The sequence below is a fragment of the Cyprinodon tularosa genome, unplaced genomic scaffold (assembly GCF_016077235.1).
Source record: "Cyprinodon tularosa strain WSP-4 unplaced genomic scaffold, ASM1607723v1 ctg623, whole genome shotgun sequence".
Classification (NCBI taxonomy): Eukaryota; Metazoa; Chordata; class Actinopteri; order Cyprinodontiformes; family Cyprinodontidae; genus Cyprinodon; species Cyprinodon tularosa.
This window is the reverse complement of record NW_024039367.1, coordinates 1048164-1068440: the sequence shown is the minus strand read 5'-3', so window position 1 is coordinate 1068440 and position 20277 is coordinate 1048164. Positions and strand designations below refer to the sequence as shown.

General features: G+C 40.6%; 1 protein-coding gene across 1 annotated transcript; it reads left to right on the top strand.

The window, feature by feature from the left end:
- The first annotated feature begins 532 nt into the window (after positions 1 to 532).
- Positions 533 to 13752, top strand: cdk13 (cyclin-dependent kinase 13). Its single transcript, XM_038307895.1, is given in 15 exon segments — positions 533 to 2569; positions 3873 to 4436; positions 4516 to 4668; positions 4748 to 4887; positions 6493 to 6663; positions 6754 to 6943; positions 7059 to 7115; positions 7205 to 7306; positions 7388 to 7465; positions 8277 to 8393; positions 8478 to 8609; positions 8694 to 8890; positions 9990 to 10493; positions 12367 to 12980; positions 12982 to 13752. Coding segments are annotated over 15 exon segments (4239 nt in total). The 5' UTR covers positions 533 to 1430; the 3' UTR covers positions 13063 to 13752.
- Positions 13753 to 20277: the final 6525 nt, after the last annotated feature.

Below are 20277 nucleotides of genomic sequence, written 5' to 3'. Positions count from 1 at the left end.
AAAATAAAATAAAAAATAGTTAATGATAAAAACACAATACAAGTACCATTATCGATTAAATAGGATCTTTAAGAAGACAGGAATACCAGTGTCTCCACAGCTTAGACTGATATCGGATTGCACTACATGTGGTATCAGTGAGTGACAAAATAATATCGTTTTCAGATGCATTTAACCTACAAATAAACTTATACATTAACTTTCGTAGAACAGCTTGTAGGGTATTAACTGTAGGGTATTAAAATTCAGTTATTTGGAAAATCAATTACTGTAATGGAAACAGGAGACATGTAATTAAAATAACTGAAACAAACTCTTAATTTTGCTTAATATATAATCAAAGTAATCGAGTTTTAGACATCAATTAAGTCAAGTTGAAGTTGTGTTAGCAATAGTCAGGTTTAATATTTTGAAATTATTACTAAAATGTTTTTGTTTTCGGTGTTCTACTTTGAAGGCGAGGGTTTCCGTTCAATTACGTCAGCTCTTATCCGGATCACGATCGCAGCTTTGATTGGTTCCCGTCGCTGCACGCGGCCTGTAGTTCGAACGCCGCTCGGCCCTCTGTGCTCTGAACCGTTAGCCACGTTACGCACAAACTTGTTCTATTTTCGACAGGAATCCAAAGTGTTTTTGATCCGCATTCTAGGTCAGCGTGATCGCTGTATTTGGACGCCGGTGTAAAGGAGATGGATCACCAGCCCGGCTGGATCAGTTTAGAGAGCAGCATGTTTTGAATGGCTTTAGTTTTCCTGCCCGAATCGCCTGGAACTCCACGCAAGGAGAAAGGGGAGCTAGCGAGGCTAAGCTGCTAGCAGGCTAATCACTTCCTTGTTGCACACCGGAGTGTGATTGGAGACGAGAAGAAGTTTCAAAAGGAACGTTTTTCATTTTCTGCAATGTAACACTGTCTGCTGAATAATCTTAAAGAGTCGAGTGGATTTTATTGTTAAAGAATAACTCTCTTTTTTAATAACTTGAGCTTTTATGGGCCTCTGTGGGCGATTCAATGGAATGCGACTGTGAACCAGAGCGGTTAGCTAGAGAAAGCTAGCTGGTTAAAGAGATTAGCATTTGTTAACAAATTCTTGGAGACAGCCAACCCGGAGCACAATGCTCGAGTGCCGACTGCTTTTTTGACTCCTCAATAGATTATATGAGGGTGGGGGATGTGGTTTGTTTTTTTCTTTTGTCACCAATTATCGTCATTCGTTGGAAATTACTCCGGACTCTTTGTTGTGCTAGCTGTGGAATGGAAACCCTAAGCTTTTGATCCTGCTAGCCTGACGTCAGCTAAGTAGCCTGTTACACCGATGGCCAAATGTTTTGTTTAGCAACACGTCGGGGTATATATTTTTAACACAACACGTCTTCGTATTCCGATCTCGGTAGTAGCTTTGTTTTTTTTATATTTTTTATCTGGAAGCTAAATGCCCAATTCGGAGGTGCTCCGCGAGGGTCGCGGACGGAGCCCCTCTGAACAGCGACATGCTAACAAGCAGGACAGGAGGAGTAAGCCGGGGAGCACACAGCGAGACAGGCACAGGGAGAAGAGGCGATCAGCGGTCGGCCGGAAAAAGAAACGCAGGCAGAGGAACAGATCCCTATGGCCCATCGGTGCGACAGAACAAGCTCAAAACAACCGAAAAGGCGCTTTCGATAAAGAGCTCGAACTTCAGACTCTAGTGGAGTATGACGATGTTAGCTCTCAGTCGGAGCGGTTCTCTGGAAGCCCGTCTCCTAAACTTTACCCTCATACCGACAGTTTGTCAGTGGATCGACTTAGCGACGTTGATTTGGGGGAGTTTAACGGACCAGCATCCCCAGTAAGATCCCAACTGGGGGTTCAGGAGGCAGTATGCCTGACTAAAGAGGGCATAACAAGAGGACAATCGACGAAGAACAAGCAGGGAAAAGAGAGTACAAAAAAGAAGGATCGCCACAGCCATGAGAGAGACTCCTCAAAAGTCAGGGTTGGGAGTAGTCTGGGTAGCTCAAGAAATCACAGAGACACCACAAAGACTGGGGACAGGAATGACAGAAGGACTTCCTCATCTCAGACCTCCCAATCTGCAGACAAAAAGGATCCAAAAAGGCACAAAAGTAAAACAAGGTCCGAGAAAGAGCCTCCATCTGCCTACAGAGAAGCTCCACAAGCTTACAGAGATGATAGGGAGGAGCTCAGGGGGTACAGGAGAAGCCCTGGGTTTAAAGCAGACAGTCCCTATGGGACAGCCTATACATACAGCTACCAGTCCCCTGGTGGGTTCAACCAGGTGATATCTAGAAGGAGTCCAACCTTCGGAAGTAAAAGACTTTCCCCCAGTTCCACTTATTATAGCCGGGACTCGGATATATATGGAGCGTATGGTGTTACAAAGTCACCCAGTTCTTATTCCAGCAACAAGAGGAAGCGGTCTCCATCCAGTCCAGTTAACTGGCGAAGGTCCCCCAGTTTTAGCAAACATAGTCCATACGAGCAGGGGGAGTTCGCTCCAAGTCCTTATGGGAATCGGAGAAGATCCCGAAGCCCTTACAGGAAGTCCGTCAGTCCAAGTCCAGATGTCAGGTAAGTGCTTAAAAGTGTAGCTTAACTGAGACTAATAGATGCATTGGCTAACATATCTTGCTGTCCACCCCCCACTTGTTGCTGCAAACCACAGTTCAGAGGGCTGAAAAAAAAGACAAAGCTCCCTTTCCCCAGGCTAACAAGAAAGATTTATTGTTTTGGAGAGGTGTCTGGCAGCGCCTCCTAAATTGATGCCACCTACTAAGAGCAGAACTGCAAGAAGAGAATGCTATAAGCAATTAAACAATACTGAAATTAAGAAACTTAACGTTAAATGTTTGATTAATCCTTTTGATTATTGCAGAGTTTGGTAAATAATCCCAAAAGTATTGCGAGGTTTAGAAACAATCATGTTATAAATATCCCTTTAATGTGTTTGAGCCCAAAGATGATAACAAAACCTATAATCACCACCTTAGATCTCTATATATTAGTGAAAAAATATATATAAAAAATCCTTTTCCATCCTGTAAAGCGTTACAGAATTTTTGTCATTTATTTAACCCGCCTTTAGGGTTTGAAAGATAAACTGGATTACTTTGTTGATGTTGTTTTGAAGAAAGCTTGATGCACAATTAAAAAGACAACAGCTGCGGATTGTATCGGCCATTTCTGAGGAGGTTCTGTTGGCGTTTATGTAGAGAAAAAAAAAGAAAAAAAGACCTACCCAAATATCAGAATGCTGTCAAGATTTTTTTGGGGCTTAAAGAGTTCAGAGCGAACTCTTGAAGCCCAGAAGCGATGGATGTGTACATCCATCTGATGAATTACCTGATTTCTATTTTTATTTGTTGTGAAATGCTGTTTTAAAAGCATTTTCACAGCTTGAATTTCGTTGTCCTTCAACTTGAGGTCACCACTCAGAGGGAATAATTAAAATAAAAGCTAGTTTTTGAAAATGTTCGCATTTTTATTTTGAATCTTAACAGAGAAAAAGAAGTGACTAATCGGATTTTTTTTTAAACCATATCATTTAACCATAATATAACTTTGTTTTCAAAAAATTTAAGCATTTTGTTATGTGATCTAATATTATTTAGTCATCATTGACTTTTAGTGAGTACTTTGATGAATTGTATTTAATCCCTCTATGGTCCAATCAACTTGAATCATCAGAAATATGAGTCCAGGTTGGCAGTCAAAACAGGATCAAAATGTTCTATGGTATGAAGGAAATAAATTCTTTATCTTGATTAGGTCACATTTTACCACACACTATATTTAATTTTTGTTAGTTTGTCTTAATTTTGTTGTAAAAGGTGTTGTCATTATGTGGTCTAAAAATGTGTTTTTTTTTCTCCAGGCGATCTGCTAGGTCCCGAAGCAGAAGTCCATATTCAATATCAAGGCATTCGCGTTCCCACAGCCGCCACCGGCACTCTCGATCCCGCAGTCGCCCCTCCAGCCTCTCGCCGAGCACTCTCACCTTCAAAACCAGCCTTGCCGCCGAGCTCAGTAAGCAGAAGAAATTCAAAGCAGCAGAGGCCGCTGCCAAGGCCAAGAACTCGAGCAGCACGTCTACACCGACCAAAGGTTCTTCATCTGCCCCTCAACCAAGTCCCAAGTTGAACCACATATCCAGGAAGGGGCGTCCGCCCTCTCCACCTCCACCAGAGAAGGGACCCAGAACGCCATCATCCAGCCAGCCGCAGTCCCCTTCAGATAAGTTGCCCAAGAAGACTATAGAACGTCAGACCAGCAAGGACAGGGATGGGAAGGTGAGAGATGATTCTATACACAGAGACAAGAGGAAAGTGGGAGCATCAGGACCGATCAAAGACAAGGAACGAGCTGCGGCTCCAGTTATTTCTACACTGCCACCACTACCAATGCCCCCAACAGTTGAAAACTTGGATAAAGGAGAAAGGTATGAGTTTCCCCAAAGCTGTTGATGGTGTTAGGCTTTTCAGATCTGCTAACACACAGTTTCTGATTTTTGTTTTCAGTTTTAAGGAGATCTCAATAAAGAAGAAGACGGAGAAGAAGCCCCGGCACCTCCTGTCCGACCTGCCTCTGCCGCCTGAGCTGCCTGGCAGCACCTCGTCCCCGCAAAACTCGCCTGAGGACAAAAAGTCCCAAACGCTTCGTCGAAGACCAAGGTTTGTTCTAAAACACGCAGTTTATGGCTGTCTGTTTTTTTCTCTTTAATCATTCATGACGTTTTCCTGTTGTTCCCAGAATCTGTGGTCCAAGATTTGGTGAAATTAAAGAAACAGAGATTTATTGGGGAAAGCGATGCGTGGACAAGTTTGAGATCATTGGAATAACAGGGGAAGGGACCTACGGTCAAGTTTACAAAGCTAAGGACAAAGACACTGGTGAGAGTTTACATCCACAACAACCAGGTTTCATGTGGAATATGGAAACGTTTTCAAAGTCTTCTCCTGATCTGGAAAGAGTTAAAATAAAAAGAAATGGGGAAATATCTTCAACTTTTGATCAGTTTGTCCATCTGTTCATCTATCCGTTTTTCCCAGTTTTCTTATTTAAATGCTGATCACTAAAGATATATCTGCGATAGATAAATGGTAAACTAATCTGTTTAAATTAAAAAGAGACTTAGCCAGCGTATGTCCGATGTCCCAGAATCTTCTCAAACGCTGGACTTTCTATGTACTTTTTACTTAATTTTGGGCGTGTACATAGCAAATTTAATACAAATCCTGAGCTTAAGTTTGACAGCCTAACTTGTGCATAATGCATGACAGTGTAATGCCTATGAAATGATGCACAAGCCAGTACACGGCTTGCATAAAAAGATGTCTTTGATATATATTGCATATTAACCTAGATTCATCGCCCACCAAAAAAAAAAAAAAAAAGAATAAATAAAAACAAGAAAGAGAAAAAAGGTTTGCAGTTGCAGCTGATTCAGCATCATGTCTGCTAGGAAATGTGTTGGTCCTGGGCGTGAACGCAGGGAGGATCCATCACACTCACCTTCTCGTTCACCCAATGATTGGGATGAAGTCTGGAGGAGGACTAACAGTTTACTCCTGTGAACCTCCTTTCATACCAAAACGCTGCCAATAAGTAAGTTAGAATCACGTTCAGTGGTTGTCTGGAACACGTTTATATACGCTGGAGATCAGTTCTTGATAAGTTACTCATAAGTTATGCACAAGTTACTCAGGTTTTGGATAATCTATACACCACGACTTATGCGTGACTTGACGTATGTCAACGATCAGATAACTTCCCTTTATCTTATGCCCCATGTATGAGCGTACTCTGGCATACGTCGGGACATTTTGAGCATGCTCAAAATAAAATTTCCTGACGTACTTGCCGTATGTGGACATGCTTCAGCCTGCCCATGTCTTATGCAAAACTTGCCCATTACTTATCCGATGTATGCCAGCGTTTTTGCCAGATTTTTCGTACGTCAGGCATACGCTGGTCTAAATGGTCAAGGTGTGACAGAGGCTTTAGTCGGACTACGCAGCAATTCATCAGCAGTTTCATGGGTCTGACAGGAAGAGAGACTCTGTTACAAAGTAACAGTCAATCGAACGGGGAAACAGTCAGGTTTGGAGTTGCACGTCGCAAACATAGCAGGAGCAGAATGGGACACAAACAACCAATAAAACTTCTAAAAATGATAGCCTTTTAGAAGGACAGAAAACAAATGAAATAGTGATCCTCTTTGAGCATAAAAAAACGAGTGGCATATAGTGCAGGTAAGCGAAGCTCAACACTTTCACCTCTTTATGGAGAAAAAAGATAAAGAACAATGTAGAAAGCTTCCCACTCTCTGGGAAACACCTCTCTCTGCCTCAGTCGGCATATAACATGGCCCACAGCCTTTATTGATGCATTTTCCTTTTCTTTAAACGCATTCCCCAATATATTTTTTAATATAGGCCTATAAAAGTCTATCTGTTCTCTATCGATGATTTCTCAAACTCTTCCCTGTCCTGTAGGTGAGATGGTGGCTTTGAAAAAGGTTCGACTGGACAATGAAAAAGAAGGTTTTCCAATCACGGCCATTAGAGAGATTAAAATTCTGCGACAGCTCAATCACAAGAGCATCATAAACATGAAGGAGATCGTCACCGACAAGGAAGACGCTCTGGACTTTAAGAATGATAAAGGTAATATTTTCTACCTGCTCATGTCCGTCCTGGCTTTGCATCTCTGTACTGACTAAATGTTTTTTGTTGTTGTTGTTTTTCTTGTTTCAGGCGCTTTTTATCTAGTATTTGAGTACATGGACCATGACCTGATGGGCCTGCTGGAATCAGGACTGGTTCACTTTAACGAGAACCACATCAAGTCCTTTATGCGGCAGCTACTAGAGGGCCTGGATTACTGCCACAAGAAGAACTTCCTTCACAGAGACATCAAGTGCTCCAACATACTGCTCAATAACAAGTAAGATGGCGGCTTCTCCTGAGAGAGAAAACAACAACAAAAAACACCTGTTTGGTTCCCTTGTTAAATGTTTTTTCCTTCATTCTTTAATCAATGTTTTCCTCTTTTAAATCAGAGGTCAAATAAAGCTGGCAGACTTCGGACTTGCTCGTCTGTACAACTCTGAGGAGAGGTGAGTTCTATTTTACTTGTTCATGTTTTGATTTTTCCAGTACGTCAACAATAAACACATCTGTGTGTTTTTTGTTTTTGTTTTCTCAGTCGTCCATACACCAATAAAGTGATCACACTGTGGTACCGTCCACCAGAGTTGCTTTTGGGGGAGGAGCGGTATACACCGGCTATTGATGTATGGAGCTGTGGGTAGGTGATCTATATTCATACTTCTCTAATGGGCTCCATGTTTTTCCTCTCACGATTAATGAGTCCTCCTGTCGATCACAGATGCATTCTGGGAGAACTCTTCACAAAGAAGCCCATCTTTCAAGCTAACCAGGAGCTCGCACAGTTGGAGCTCATCAGGTAACTTAGTGTTATTCCTGGTTTCAATATATTTAATCATTAGCTTTTAATCATCATTTCCCCTCAAATTTAAAGGTGTTTGAATCAAACTTTTGTTTAGAGAATATAAATACAACAGATTCCATGATGTCTTTACTAAATAAGGCCAAAATGGAAATGAAAAACCACAGAACATATTTTTTTGGTTCCATCATGACCATTTAAAAAGGGTCAGAAAAGGAAAAGGTTTTAGGAGAGAAATTGTCACCTGGCAACAGTAGCTGCGTTTTCATTACAAGTGTTCGCCAAACTATTTAGATATTTTGCTAATTTGGTAAATGCAATTTTTTCGCAATTGCGCCATTTCCATAAAATTACAAATTTAATTCAAATAGCTTCTGAATACGTTTGTTCAAACACTAACTCTTGATAGCAACATGGCAGCAGCGGTTGTAAACACATGAGATTTATCCGTATTCCAGCTGCGACTCTTTTGGGCACCATTATCCTCCAGTCCTCCTCTTCATCGTTTTTTCGAGGCAGTAAGATCTAGCTTTAGATCACGTGATTGCAGCCTCGTCCTTTTGCAACGTTTCCATTAAACAAAATTCATTTCCACACCTGCAATCTGATGTTTTATTGAAAAACAGCTGCTATGGCTAATTCCAAATAATCCCTCCTAACGGTGGAAATAATTCCAGTGGATAGGAGCGGCCAATTTGCTTGTTTGCTTTTGATGGAGAAAATAGAAAATGTGTTGCTTTAGTTTGTTTATTACATTCACCCGTTCCTTCATTCTGCTATAATAAATGAATGGATGTGTTTCTTGTAGCCGAATCTGTGGCAGCCCTTGTCCTGCTGTTTGGCCGGATGTCATAAAGCTTCCCTTCTTTAACACCATGAAACCAAAGAAGCAGTACCGGAGACGCCTACGGGAGGAGTTTGCTTTGTAAGTCTGTTAAATGTTACTAATAAATCTAGATCTATTTCCGAGAGCTGTTTCGTAGATTTCTTGCTTCTGTTTCTGCTCCAGCATCCCACCGTCTGCCCTGGACCTCTTCGACCACATGCTGAACCTGGACCCAAGCAAGCGCTGCACTGCTGAGCAAGCACTGGGCAGCGAGTTCCTGAAGGATGTAGATCCAGACAAAATGCCTCCTCCAGAGTATGATTGGCTTCATGTCGTTTTCATTTCTGGGTTGGACGGCGTCGTAAAGATCACTGACATTTTCTGTCCACGTCTCTGCAGTCTTCCCCTTTGGCAGGATTGTCACGAACTGTGGAGTAAGAAACGTCGCAGACAGAAGCAGATGCCTGAAGAGCTGGTGGCCCCCACTGCTCCCCGGAAAGAGCTTGGCCTCGATGACAGCCGCAGCAACACTCCGCAGGGTTTTTCTGCCCCGGGGGGCATCAAGGCACCAAATGCAGCCGCTTCTGCTCTGCTAGGTGAGTTTAACTGCTGTTTGATTCTCAGGCTGGAAAACTCTGAGATGCTGCATGCCTTTTTTTTTTTTAAACAAGAATCAGGGTTTGTTATTGATGTTGGTCTAATTTCAAGCTAAATGCTCTCAAATGAAATCTAGAACTTCCTTAATCTGAACATTTCATAAAGCACTAGGGGTGGGCATTAATCATATTTATTGTTATCATGATCAACTTCTAATCTTAAAGATTTTTATTTATCGTCTAAACAATAGAATTTCAAAGATAAAAAAAGTGAATTGTGATCGATTTTTTTGGGCTGTTTTTCTTTAATTTAATTAAATTCTTTTTTTCCCATTGGGGCATTGGTAAATTCAAGGAATATTTTTAAATGCCGTTCCTATAGAATATATATCAGTGCAGTATTTTATTGTTTATCTTTTAACTCTTCACTATTATTTATTCTTATTCATTTTTCCTAAGGTCCATATTTATGTGACCATTTTTTCTATAATCTTTTTTTTGCTGTAAACACCAGAATTTCCCGATGTAGGACATGGATTTTCTATTCTATAAATATAACGTCTTTATGTAACTAGTTTCCTGAAGAAGCCTTTTTTACATTTTTTTAAGGGTTAGTGTTTGTAATTGTGAGGCCTTGATTGTTTTGGTACAGCTACCAAAGAACAGCTTCTAAGAATGGTTGAAGAGTGTTTTTATAGTCAGTGCTATCGTTATCGTACTACAAGGCCATATTTTCCAGCTCTATAGAGCTGAAGTTACAAACACTTCACCGCCTACTGAGACATGGCCGTCCACCTAAACCAGAGATCTGCAGCTGATTCTGCTTCTTAAATATTGTCTTCAGCCACAGAATCTACAGAACCCTTCGAAAAAGAATGCATGTCAACTTTCAAAACTATATAAAATAAGAAAAATGAAAGTCAAATAACACACAGTGGCAGACATTATTGCAGTTCACTTTTTAGATGAACTTTGAGGAATTGAAAAGTCAATGTATGAATATTTGTGCAAAGCAAAGCATCTATTGATCGTCTCTGACATCCTGCTTTTATTAATTTGATTTATTAAGAATTATAACCACATTTTATGCTTATTACAGAACCAAAGGGTCCAAATTCCCAGTTCACCCAGGAGCAGTTGGCGGTCCTCTTGAACCTACTGGGCCAGCCCAAGAGTACAATCAACACAGCCCAGTTTGTTCAGTCCATGAGTACAAAGGTTAACCAGGAGGCCCTGCAGCAGCTCACTAAAGCCTTAGCTCCTTCTGACCCATCCGAACCCACGGCCCAGCCCACCCCCACTAAGCCCCCACAGCCTCCTGCTCCAGCAGGAGTCCCGCGTACACCTCCGATGCCCAAGCCTCCTTCGCCCCCCATGTCCGCACCGCCCAGCATTCCAGAGGGCGAGACGGCAGCCGCCACGCAGACGGCTGTGACCATGCTGCTAGCTCAGCTGCTCCAGGCTCAGCAGGCTCAGAGGCAGGAAGCGAGTGATGGCGGGGAGGTAGGAGAGAGCACCAACCCTGCTGCTGCCGCACTCCCACCACCAACACTTCCACCAACAGACGTCCAACAGCCTCCAGAACCCAGTCCAGTTTCTCCAGGTGAGAGAGCCACCTTTCACCAAAGCCACCTACAAACCAGTAGCAATAACAATCTAGAGCATTTACCCAGAGAGGAACCTGAAAGGCAACAAATGGGGCATTTAAAGAGACTGTATTTTTTTGGCTTTATTATAAATTAATTTGCAGAAGGATGATTTTAGGTAACTCTTAAAAGTGTGCTTGATTGAATTTGCAGAAATGACAAAAAGCCGTTTTAAACATTCAGAGATCCCACGACTGACGGAAGATAGAAGTTGCTTTACCTCAGTTCTTCTAGAACAACCTTTACAATCCAAAGAAACATTTTTGATTCAGTCCAGCTAATGCAGTTTGTTTAGAGCTGCAAACATTAGATGACCTTTTTTTGAAAAAGGAAAAATAACTATCATAGAAGATAATCATTGTCTCTTTTTATTTTAGGTGTTAAAATTAAGTAAAAACTTTTCAGTGGGTTTAGATTTGTGAAAAAATCTTGAAAAAACATTCTTCTTATTAATAAAAGATCAAAAACTGTAACTCCATTTCAAGTCGAAATCCTGAAACCAAGTCGTTCTTTTAGTTGCTGGCTTTAATCACACAAGAAGCATGATAGTGTTTCGTGAGAACTGATAAAACATACAGACAGAAAAGCAAAAAAAACAAATTATTTCCCCGTAAAGACATGAAAGGATCAACGCGACCGTACAATATAAGGCTCAACAGAAATTCTTCGTGTTACATCTTAAGTCAAACAAAGTTAACAGTAAAATAAACAAAAATGTACCTCACTGGCCGCTTTCCCTTGAGAGAAAATTAGAATCTTCAGTCCTTTAATGCACTATGCACTTTATCTAATTTTCTTAACATTGCTGGAGGCTTAGACAGAGGAATCAGTGAGGCGTCTGCCTGATAGTTTGGTCCAGAACGTTACTGATCAGCATGTACCGACCCTCAAAGGTAACACTCCGTCAACCTGCGGCAGCAACATTTTGGTTCCCTCCTTAATTAAGACCTGTTTCCTCATATCAAACAAACCCATGAAATGCATGAAATTATGCTTTTAATATTTAGCTGTTAATAGAAATTGATGTATTTATGAACTCTGTTATTTTTAACCTAAATATTTATTTATTAGTTATTTATTCTGACTTCGATGGCAGCTACTAAAACTATATTTCTGTTATATTTGGAGCTAATTTTTTAGGAATTTCAATGTGATCAGTCAACAGAGAAACAGTACAATTTGTACCTGTCAGCATATCAGTGTAAGAAAATTAGCTGGCTCTTTATCATGTTTATGAAAAGTGATGTAGAGCCTTTGTGCCTCTGGGTGTGCAGGCTGTGGCTCTAAAGAGTGCATCAATAACCAGATCATTCTGTGGCTCTACTGTAGTGTTAGGGAAGCCAGGGTGGCTTCAGTTTCAACCTTTAAATGCTCTGAAGTTCCCTGGAAAACGTTAGCTCAGTTTCTTCCCTTTAACTTCACGGCGCTCTGCTAATTTCTGTACCTCTAACCTTCCTTAAAACCGAGCTTCCACTTTCCACCCAGGTGGGGGAAAGCATAACAATCTGCTTGAAAACTGTCATGTACGTAGTCCTCCCCATGATTAAGGCTTTAACAGTAATGTACGAAAGCAAAACATTTTTTTTAATATTATGAGTTATAATGAAAATGAACAGAAATACTAATACTGGTACTTAAAAAGATCTTGGAATGTATATCTTTGTTTGAGTTTAAGTCGCCCTCCTTAAACCTAATCATTCTGATAATGATCTATTTTACTGAGCTGCCCGAAACAATTATCACTAGTGGATCAACTGAATAATTTTTTCATCCAGTTTTTTTTTTAAGCATTTTTGCATTAATTGTTTCTATGTGTATTTATGTTTTTAGTTTCTGAGGTTGGTGGCATGTCCATCCTCCCCCCAGACCAGCGCCCCCCTGAACCTCCAGAACCACCTCCACACGCCGATCTGGATTACCGGCAACCACCGCCAGAGCCCAAGCTGGGCCATGCTCCCCCGATTGCTTCTTCAAGCGGGAGTGATGGCGGGCGGCCCCCAGAGCCTGACTACCCCCCTCTTCCTTCTGCGGAGGGCTCTGCATACAGCCATCCTCCTCCGCCGTTCACTCCTGCAAGCTTCAGGGACAGCTACATGGGGCACATGCTGGGTGGAGGCCTACCGCCTCACACTCTGAGGGAAGTTTTCAGCGGGCCAGGACAGGCCGGCGGATCCTCAAACAGTGCCGGGGTTCTGCCACCGGCCCACCCAGACCAGTTCCCACCTGGAACAGCAGTAGCTGCAACATCTGGACCCAGCAGCCTGCTGTTCAGTGGGGACAAGGACCACAGATTCGAGTACAATCACAGTCCTTTACCTGTGGAGGGACAGCCCAACCCCGGCGCCATCCACATGTACAACCATGCCATGGCTAGAAAGGATGGGGTTCCTCCCCCGCCTCCTGTCCCAGCACCAGGACAGCCCTGGGGGTCTCCATCTCAAATCGGGGGCACCACCTCTCCCCCTTGGGTTTGTTCCACATGTGAATTCCACAGCAGCAATCAGAGGAAGAGGGCTGCCTTTCTGAAAACCTGGAAACTTTTCATGCAACGAAAGACAGGCGGCTGTTCAACTGCGGAACCGTTTTGTTTTTAGTCGGATGGATCTGCTGATGCAAATTCCGTTTTAATAAATTAATTCTGTGTAAAGCGTTGTATTTTCCCTTGATCTGGAATATGTTGCAGAAGGACAAATGAATAACACCACGAGCTTTTCACGCTCATACTGTTTTCCTATTTTTTGTAATTATTTTGCTGTCTTTTAAATTAAACTCTTACCTTTTTTTGTTTTTGGATGTACAGTGTCAGGCCGGGTAAAATTTAATCTCTACCTTTAGCCTTTCTGTAATAACCTGAGGAAGAGTAGTATTATTGTTTTGCACTACTGACCAAAGTAGGCAGAAACTATTTTGGCAATGAAAGGAAACGGATGCACACTTATTGTGACTGATGTGGTGTCGACTTTTGGCTGAGAACTTCAGTGCAGGGAGTTTATTGTAGGACTGAGACTGGGTAGCACTTGTACAACCACAGCACATCCCATCTTGCATCATAAAGATTTGGAAAACCATGGAAATACTCGGCAGCGTCAAAGAAACAAATTGGCGAGAGAAACAAACTGATCCAGAAGTTTTTTTTATTTTTCTTTTTTGTACTAAAATGATTTGTCCTCCTCCCTTGTCCTTGGGCAGATGTTTATTAAAGAAATGCCAACAATGTGTCTTTGGATGTTTTTTTTAGGCCCTAGATTTCAGCCTGCTTACTTTAAAGAAGGATAAATCCCACCATGGGTGGCAGTGTTGGGCCAAATATTTCCACACAGACACTGTTTGCTCACTACAGCAGTGAAAAATGAGCTCATGTTGTTAAAACCTCTGGCCTGGCAACATACTTGAGTTCAGATGTTTAGATAGTATAGGAAAAGCACAGTTGGCTAAAAATGTAATGTTTTTCAGTAATTCAAATGAAAACCTTTTCCAGATTTAAAGCTAATTTCGATCATGATTTAGCAGTAATGAAAAGCATTATAAAATAAAAAGCCTAGATGACAACAGAGAGAACTGATGAGGGTATTGCTTAAGAAGCCTGTGTTAAAAAGTATTCAAGCATGTTTAAAGTAAATTAATTGGAAGAAAAAAAACCGAATCTACTAGGATGGAAGGTCATTATGCTCCCCTAGGGTTGTTGAGAACCAGCAGGAAGTGACACATCTTTCGTCAAACCTCTGCATTTGACCCATCCCCTTGGAGAACAGTGGGCTGCCACCGTGCCTGGGGAGCAGTGTGGGGTTAAGGGTCTTACTCAGGGACCCAGGGTGGCAGCCTGTGGGAGGGGCTTGAACTCAGAACCTCTGGATTCCAAGCACAATGCCCTGACCACTAGGCCGCCTCTCCCCTGACTCATGGTATAACTACTTCATTGAATGAAACAACTTATATCTGAACCCCATTAGAGAATCTGGGAGGGGTATTGTCAAGTGAAAGATAAGACCCAAGCCAAGGGTTTATACAAGCTTCATAATACTCTCAAAGCCTAGCAATGCCAGTTTTGATCAGCTACAGGCAGCACACTAATTCACGTAGAATAAGACATAATATTGTGTGCAAAAGATGTAGAGTTGATCCAAATTTGGAATAATTGGTAAGGTTTTCATAAGTTCGTCAGCGGTCGGTAGGTATTGAAGCAGAATGCTTCCTGTAACAGTGCATTTAGCATTGGGACGTATCTGCTGCATAGGAGCTATTTGGTTTCCCAAAATCCTTTACATGACAGGGTGTGTGGCCACAGCCCATCTCAGGTTATATAGCAAAAATATCACTTCTTCATGTGTCCGGTTTCTGACTCTTACAAATGTATTTACCCTCTTTGTCCTGGGATTTATAATTAGAGCTTCAGCAGTTAGCAAAATTTGTGTGACTATTGTTTTTTTGTAATTCTCTTTGGAACGCTTTAGCACCAGTTTTAACAAACATCCTCCATTACAAATTCAGTCCGGGCAGACCTTTCTTAGACCTTTTACATACTTCCTTCTAAATAGTTTATCCTGAGCTATGTTTTATATTTAAGCTGCTATATGTTTAGGCTGCTGGAGGACACAGGGACCACTTTTCATCATTCTCCATTATATCTATTCTACCATTCTGCTGTATTTGTTAGTTCAGCTTCTAACTTTATGTACTCTGTTTTTTCTTTTCATGTTTGCTTCAAATCGTCTGCTTTTGGTTGACTGTGGCTCCATCCAGGAATGAAATGTCAGTTTGGCTGCTGCCATCAACACCTCTTTTTACAGATATTGGAGCTTGGCCTTTTTTGAGCGTAGTGCTGTTTCTCTTACTATGCTGTCTTCACCCTCTGACATGGGAGCTTGCTCTGAGCTATTCTGCTTGTGCTTCCCTTTTGCATATCTGCTTCCATTTGTATGTCTTCTCTTGCCTTGAACCCAAGTCGGAGGTCAGAGCCACAATTTGTCCAATTATGGTATTAACCATAAGGTATATGGGCATACTTTTGGTTAAACATCCTGTGATTCACAATCCTCTTAGGCTTACAGTGACCCCTTATGTTTGTGCATCTGTCTTCCACACTTTCTTCCTTCCACTAAACTTTCCATTATTATTTCTGAATAAGAGCAGCCAATCTCTTTGGTGATATTGTAACTTACCCTATTTGAGAAAACGTTTAACTCAGTAGTCTTTCATTAGATTAGATTAGATGAGCTTTATTGATCTCACAGCGGAAAAATTCACTGGTCACATATTGGCATAGTAATTAAAGAAGGTGCAAACAAGGAGGAAAAAGGTGCATTAAGATTAAAACATATATATACAGTATATCAAGTTTTCATTTCATTTTTCAAAAAGTTTATTTCAAACCTGCACACATTTTACAATAAAATAAGGATTAAGGTACAAGTGTAAATGTATCACACACAATGAAAAACAAAATAAAAATAACAAATAAAACATTCACATGATGTTGCAGAAGCTAATATTAGTGTCTTAACAATAATCATTTATTACTCTTTTCTAAAAGAGTAATCAACAGTTTTTCCAAAAACTGAAGTCCAGATTTTTATTCGCTATAACCATAATAATCAAATTTAACAGAAATAAACACCTGAAGTGTTTTATGATATTCTATTTTATATATCAGGCTGAAGGAAACATAAATCTTTACATTTGGAATAACAGTTTAGGCCTCTTACAAAAAACAGTTTATTTTGGTTTTAATATGTTTTTATTCATGTGAATTGATGTGAAAAAAAGGAAATACTTTCACAATATAAAGAGGCATTAAAACAATAACAGAGATGCAATAAAAACAGGTCGAACTAAAACCACCACGATATTCAAGGGACAGCTGAACAAATAATCTAAGTTCTCATGCATCTGCTTTGTTTTACTCAAATCTGAATTTGATTTTTTTTTCCTCGCCCCATTTTATTACTGGTGATAAAAAAGCCATTATCTCTTGATGGGATCTGTTCAACAAAGCTGATTCAGAACATGGACAACGCAGAGTCTGTGATTAATACAGCATGGATGATGGATTGCTGAAAGTTTACGATTCCCTCAGTGAGACTGGCACCACCATTCTGTCTGGAGTAGAATTTAAAGAGCTGATGTGGGTGGAGGAGATACAGTCGGTCTGTGGCACTTTTAGCATTTCTACCAAATTATGACCCACAGACAGCTTGAGATTTGTGGGAATTCATTAAAAAGCATATGCGATGTTCAGTTTATCAGGCAGATTACTTTATTCATTAAAATACTTCTCATTACTTTTCACTAAAGTGTAACTTTTTTTATTCCTTCAGTTAGAGCTGGTTGCAAATCTGAGTTAGATGTGCTAAATTTGCTTTGCTGAGTTACTTCCTTTAAAAAAAGGAATATGTAGAAATAAAAGAAATATCAGGAACTAAAACCTCTCTACAGATTTAATAAAGAAACGTATAACAAAGATTAAGCTATTGGAAAACAGTTTTATTAAAAGTGTTCAAAGGAGTCACAGCCCTGGCTCCAGATCTGAGAAAAAGATCAGCAGTGTGGAAAGAATAAAGGTGGAAAATCTTCAATTCCAGCTTAATTAGTAGCAAGACAGCTGGAATTTGAAAGTCTAAAGTTGATTAATACATTTAGGCATTCATTGAAATCCCTTCAGGCAAATTAAACTTTAAAATTATATTTTGGGTTTATTTCAGAATATTTACCATCATAATAAAATAGTCTTGAGTGAATAATTTTACCGCACTGTCTTCTATATTGACAAAATAATTGCTCAGCCAACCCTGTGGGTCGGGTGGTTTGTCTGCCATATTAATGCAGAAAATGAAGAAGTTTTTGTTCTGAAGTTGTTGAGAAATCAAAAGTAGACTTGACGGGCTAAAGATAACAGAGCAAGGGAAAAAAAATTATCAAAAAAATAACGTTTATCGATAAATCAGACTTCTAACTTCTTTTAAAAAACAATGCCAAGTTAGATAATGAAGCTCTAGCGGAAGTTCAATTGAAGAAACTCTGACTTACCTCCATCAATCAGAAGCTGATCCGTCTCCGAAGCGAGCCAATCAGCTTCGAACTACTCCACCACGAAGCCCAATCAGCGTCCTGCTTCCACTTTATAAACTCCCTCAAATCTCACCCCAGCCGCTATCCTGCAATCGCAATGTCGGATTTCGATTCAGACGACAATTCACCCACCTCCATCCCCTTCTCCGCCATCGCAGCTGAATCGTCCTTCATGACACGACTTCACCTCAACCTCATCAGAGAGTATTAATCCCAGTTGTCACCATCCCTCGTCTCATCGCATTGGTCCGGCAGAAGACCACCATGTTGAGCCCGGTTCTGCCAGAGGTTTCTTCCCAAAGGGGAGTTTTTCCTCTCCACTGTCGCTTCATGCTTGCTCATCATGGACAGTTCACGGTACCTGCATCACCGAGCAGGACCTCTATATCCCGAGTCTGAGTGAAGCCCCGGCGTCAGCTCCCTCAGTCTTCTAGTCCCACAATTCTGCCCAGCAGATCACCTTGTCAACAAGCTCGGATTTAACCACCACCAGTTTCAGGCCCGGGGGGAACATCCCTGTTCACATTCATCTACTCATGCATGTTAAAGCATAATTCAGCATGAATGTTCCTGCCGAGGTCTGAGCGCCAAAGACTATACTTTCTTATCAATAAATTCTTCTAATTATCTTTTCTCTCTGTGTGAGTTTTTCAGATTGAAATACCAGCTTTCATTTTAAGTAGATTGTTTAAAGTGTTCTCAACAGGCAAAAAAAAGAAGAAGAAAAAATAAAAATCAGGCAGCTGCAGGTCATCAGAAATGCTGCTGCTTAGCAAACTGTAAAATGAATCTTATCACACCAGGCCTTAAATCACTGCAATAGTCAGGTGTGAAACACACAGACCCGTCAAATCACCAGAGACCCCTTTACTCTGTGTTTCCAGGGTAAGGAGTAAACAAAAGGAGGGAGGCAATTAATAGGCTCCTAACCTCTGAAACCAATTGCCTGAAATCCTAAATTGTGCTGAAAATGTTGCTTCTTAACTTAGGACTGGAAATACTAGTCTACTGTATCTCACTCACAAAGGCAGCTTTTATGGTAGGATTTTTTCATGTTTTAGTCAATTTGTTTTCATTTTATCAATTCATTGTTTTGTGTACATCTCAGATTTTTATGTTTAATTTTTTCCTTATTTAGTCCTTTTATGTATCAGGTAAATATCCTGAAGTCAACTGTTGGAATTATTGATTGATTAATTGCCTTTATTGATCTCACATTGCTTTATCGATCGTTTAAATAGCTCAAATCAACTCAAACAGTCAAAGAAGGAGAATGTGCCAAAGGAAGAAAAAGGTTCATGGGATATATACAGTATTTACAATGGGTCCACATATGAAAGCTTTTTTAAAAAATTATAGTAGGATCATTATACAGGGTTACTGCACAGGGTGTTTTCAAGGGTATTTATATAGATCGATATTTATATTTATATATATAAATGTACATGAAAGAATGAACTATTGAAATAAAAACAAAATGGCTAAAACATTATAACAAATTGGAAGGCATAGGGAACAATAGCAAGTCAGCCACAGGTTTGGAAGGTAACATCACATCACAAAGTTGCGTCCACCGATGCTAAAGTACAGAGTGCATACATGCTAGGGGTGGGTATTGCCAAAGAAGTCACGATTCGATTCGAATCACGATTCACAGGCCACGATGCAATTCTATCACGATGCATCACGATACTTGAATTATTGCGATGCATTGCAATATTTTCTCCTCCATGTTTTGTTTTTTAATGACTCGGCGCAGTATCCCACGGCCGGAAATGCTTGTGACACAAGGCAGCGTGCGTCAACACATTTGCAGCGACACCTCCTGCTGTTCTCTGTTGGCCTCTGTGTCTGTCAATCTAATGGAAAAGTCTGGGTTTGTCAGCTGCCAGGAGAACATCCATCGCCTGACTGCTATGTGTCGAATGAAATGTGTTGTGGAGGAAGTTGGACAGTTCCTTATTTCCCTATAGATAATATACTGCTGAGAGGATTTTCGACTTGACTTACATGATGATTACATGATTACAAAAAAGCTTTACAACAATACTTTAGGAGGACTTTGCTTCCCTCCACACTAACCTCAATTTCAACCAGCTGCCGTGCCGCATTAAATCCACAGTGTGGTGCTGCAGGACAGGTGGGGAAATTGGACATCAGAGCATCATTATACCAAGAAAATGTAACATATTTCTTGAAAGTATCTTCATCTTTGAGGTATAACCCATGAATTTGAACACTTTTATTTCTGTAAAAAGAAAGGTCTGCATACTTAGCTATGTTATTGTAATAAAGGCTGGTTTAATTGGGCCTGAGGGGTACAGCCTTCTTTCCTATTTTCCAAGAATTTTGCTTGATCATGTCATAATCTTAATGTTTATCATGTTAAACCCGCAGACTGGACTTAAATTTCTTAACTCAATACATTCCAGAAATGCTGTGACAAAATAAGTGATACCAACTTCGATGGTTTGTGCTGAAGTGTGAAAGCAAAATAATTAGGAGTCAAGGGTAATTTATAGAGGAATAAATATACTGACCTTGAATAAACCTTTGAGATCTATAATACGTGAATGCATCCTGGTGCCAGCGGCTCCTTGAAGGGGTGAGTCAGCTGAAATAATGGGAGCTTTACGGCTCTGGGTCAAACCTCGCTTTCTACGCGTGTGTGTGTGT